The 1,667-nt window shown below is 66.5% G+C and overlaps 1 protein-coding gene across 1 annotated transcript; it reads right to left on the bottom strand.

The window, feature by feature from the left end:
• Nucleotides 1–201: 201 nt before the first annotated feature.
• AMSG_01498 (2,5-didehydrogluconate reductase) lies at nucleotides 202–1,057 on the bottom strand (the record flags this gene model as incomplete). Its single annotated transcript, XM_013906096.1, has 2 exons — nucleotides 202–238; nucleotides 291–1,057. The coding sequence occupies 2 exons, from the start codon at nucleotides 1,055–1,057 to the stop codon at nucleotides 202–204; spliced, it is 804 nt and encodes a 267-aa protein (XP_013761550.1).
• Between the last annotated feature and the right edge of the window lie 610 nt (nucleotides 1,058–1,667).

Here is a 1,667-nt window from a genome sequence, read left to right as displayed (position 1 = left end):
CTCCTCCCCTCCTCCCTCGGCGGGAGGTGGCAAGCCGTGGGGCCTGCTTCTTTGACGGCAAAAAATCCTGTCACCCCCCAATGGACTCAGCCTTCCCCACCCACCCCCCCCTCCACCCTGGCGGCCACCCTTCCCAGTGCCCTCTACTGGTGCTGTATCATTGCTGTATCATGAATCCGATCGTCTGCTTTTCCTCGCACGTTACACAACCTGGAACCAAATCAAGTCCTCAACGGCTCTACAGCGCACGCATAGCCCTCATGTGGGAGGGAGTCAGCCCGGGAGGCGACAAGGTCGCGAGATTGGCGGCCATGTGCGCACGCGAGGTCGAGCGCGGCACCGCAGTCATGCCGCGCTGGAGTAGGAAGCGGAGAACAACATGGGCGGGGGAAGTCTCCAGCTCGGCAGCGATGGCGGTCACCGTCGGATGGGAGAGGACAGGGTTGACTGCTGCGTTCCAGTACTGGCCGCCAAGCGGAGAGTAAGCGGTAAACACGGCACCGATGCCCGTGGCTGCAGCGACTACAGCGTCGTCCACGCCCGCTTGAAGCACATCGTAACGCGACTGGACGACCGAGACTGGGATCCGCGCCAGCGCTCCAAGCTCGGCCAGTTCCCGCGGAGAAAAGTTGCAGACTCCGATCGAGCGGATGGTGCCTGCCTCGACTGCAGCCTCGAGAACCCGCCAAGAGTCGCGCCAGTCGCCGTCGGGCGTGCCCATGCCATCGCAGATATCGCTCCAGCACTCGGGGTAGTGGATGAGCATGAGGTCAATGTAGCTAGTCCTCAAGTTGCGGAGCGAGGCCGCGATCGCCGCCGCCGCCGCACCCGGGCCATGGTCGGCTGGATGGAGCTTGGTGGTGATGAACAGCTCGCTTCGTACCACGTTCTTCGCCTCCGCCACCACCTCGCCCACCACGTCCTCGTTGGCGTACCACACAGCCTTGAACGCGGCTGTGTCAAAACTCCGGTACCCGAGCTCCAGCGCTGTCTCCATCGCCGCCCGCGACGGCGCGCCCGGGCCTATCGCTGCCATTCCCAGCCCAATTCGCGGCATAACCCACCCCGACGGCAGCCGCACCCCATGTAGCACCCCGTCCACGCCCACCTCGTCCAGCCCAATCGCGCCCACCGTTCGCCGCGCATTGGCCGCCGGCTGCTGCCAGCCGAGCGCCACCGCCACCGCCAGGCAGCCAGCCACCGCCACCACCGCCACCACCGCCCACCACCACAACGGAAAAACCCGGCGCTTCACAAACCCGCTCGCCTCACGCATACCAGCCCCGTCTGGTCCACCAGCAACCTCTAAAGGTCGAAGCGTAGGGAGTGGTCTGGATAGGCCTTCCCTCCCCCCTCCCCCCTTGTGAGGAAGATCAGGGACGGCGGCCGGCGAAACGACGAGGCGACAGCAGCCGACCGGCCAGCCGCCCACCGCCGGTCCTCCAACACTCCAGCCACCGCACTCGGAGACGCGGTCGGTGGAGGCATGGCGTTCGAGTTTGGCGACCTGTGGACAAACCGAGTAAGCAGCCCGAGAGGAAGACGAAGATGGGGTGGTTGGAAGTGAGGTTGAGGGGGGGGGCGAGGGGGGAGGGGGGGGGGGGGGAGGGGGGCGAGGGGGAGGGGGGAAGGGGGGAAGGGGAGGGGGGAGGGAGGGGGAGGGGGGA

This window comes from Thecamonas trahens (genome assembly GCF_000142905.1).
Source record: "Thecamonas trahens ATCC 50062 unplaced genomic scaffold supercont1.6, whole genome shotgun sequence".
In the NCBI taxonomy this organism is placed as follows: domain Eukaryota; order Apusomonadida; family Apusomonadidae; genus Thecamonas; species Thecamonas trahens.
Note: the sequence above shows the minus strand (reverse complement) of the source record. Positions and strands in the feature narration are given on the sequence as shown.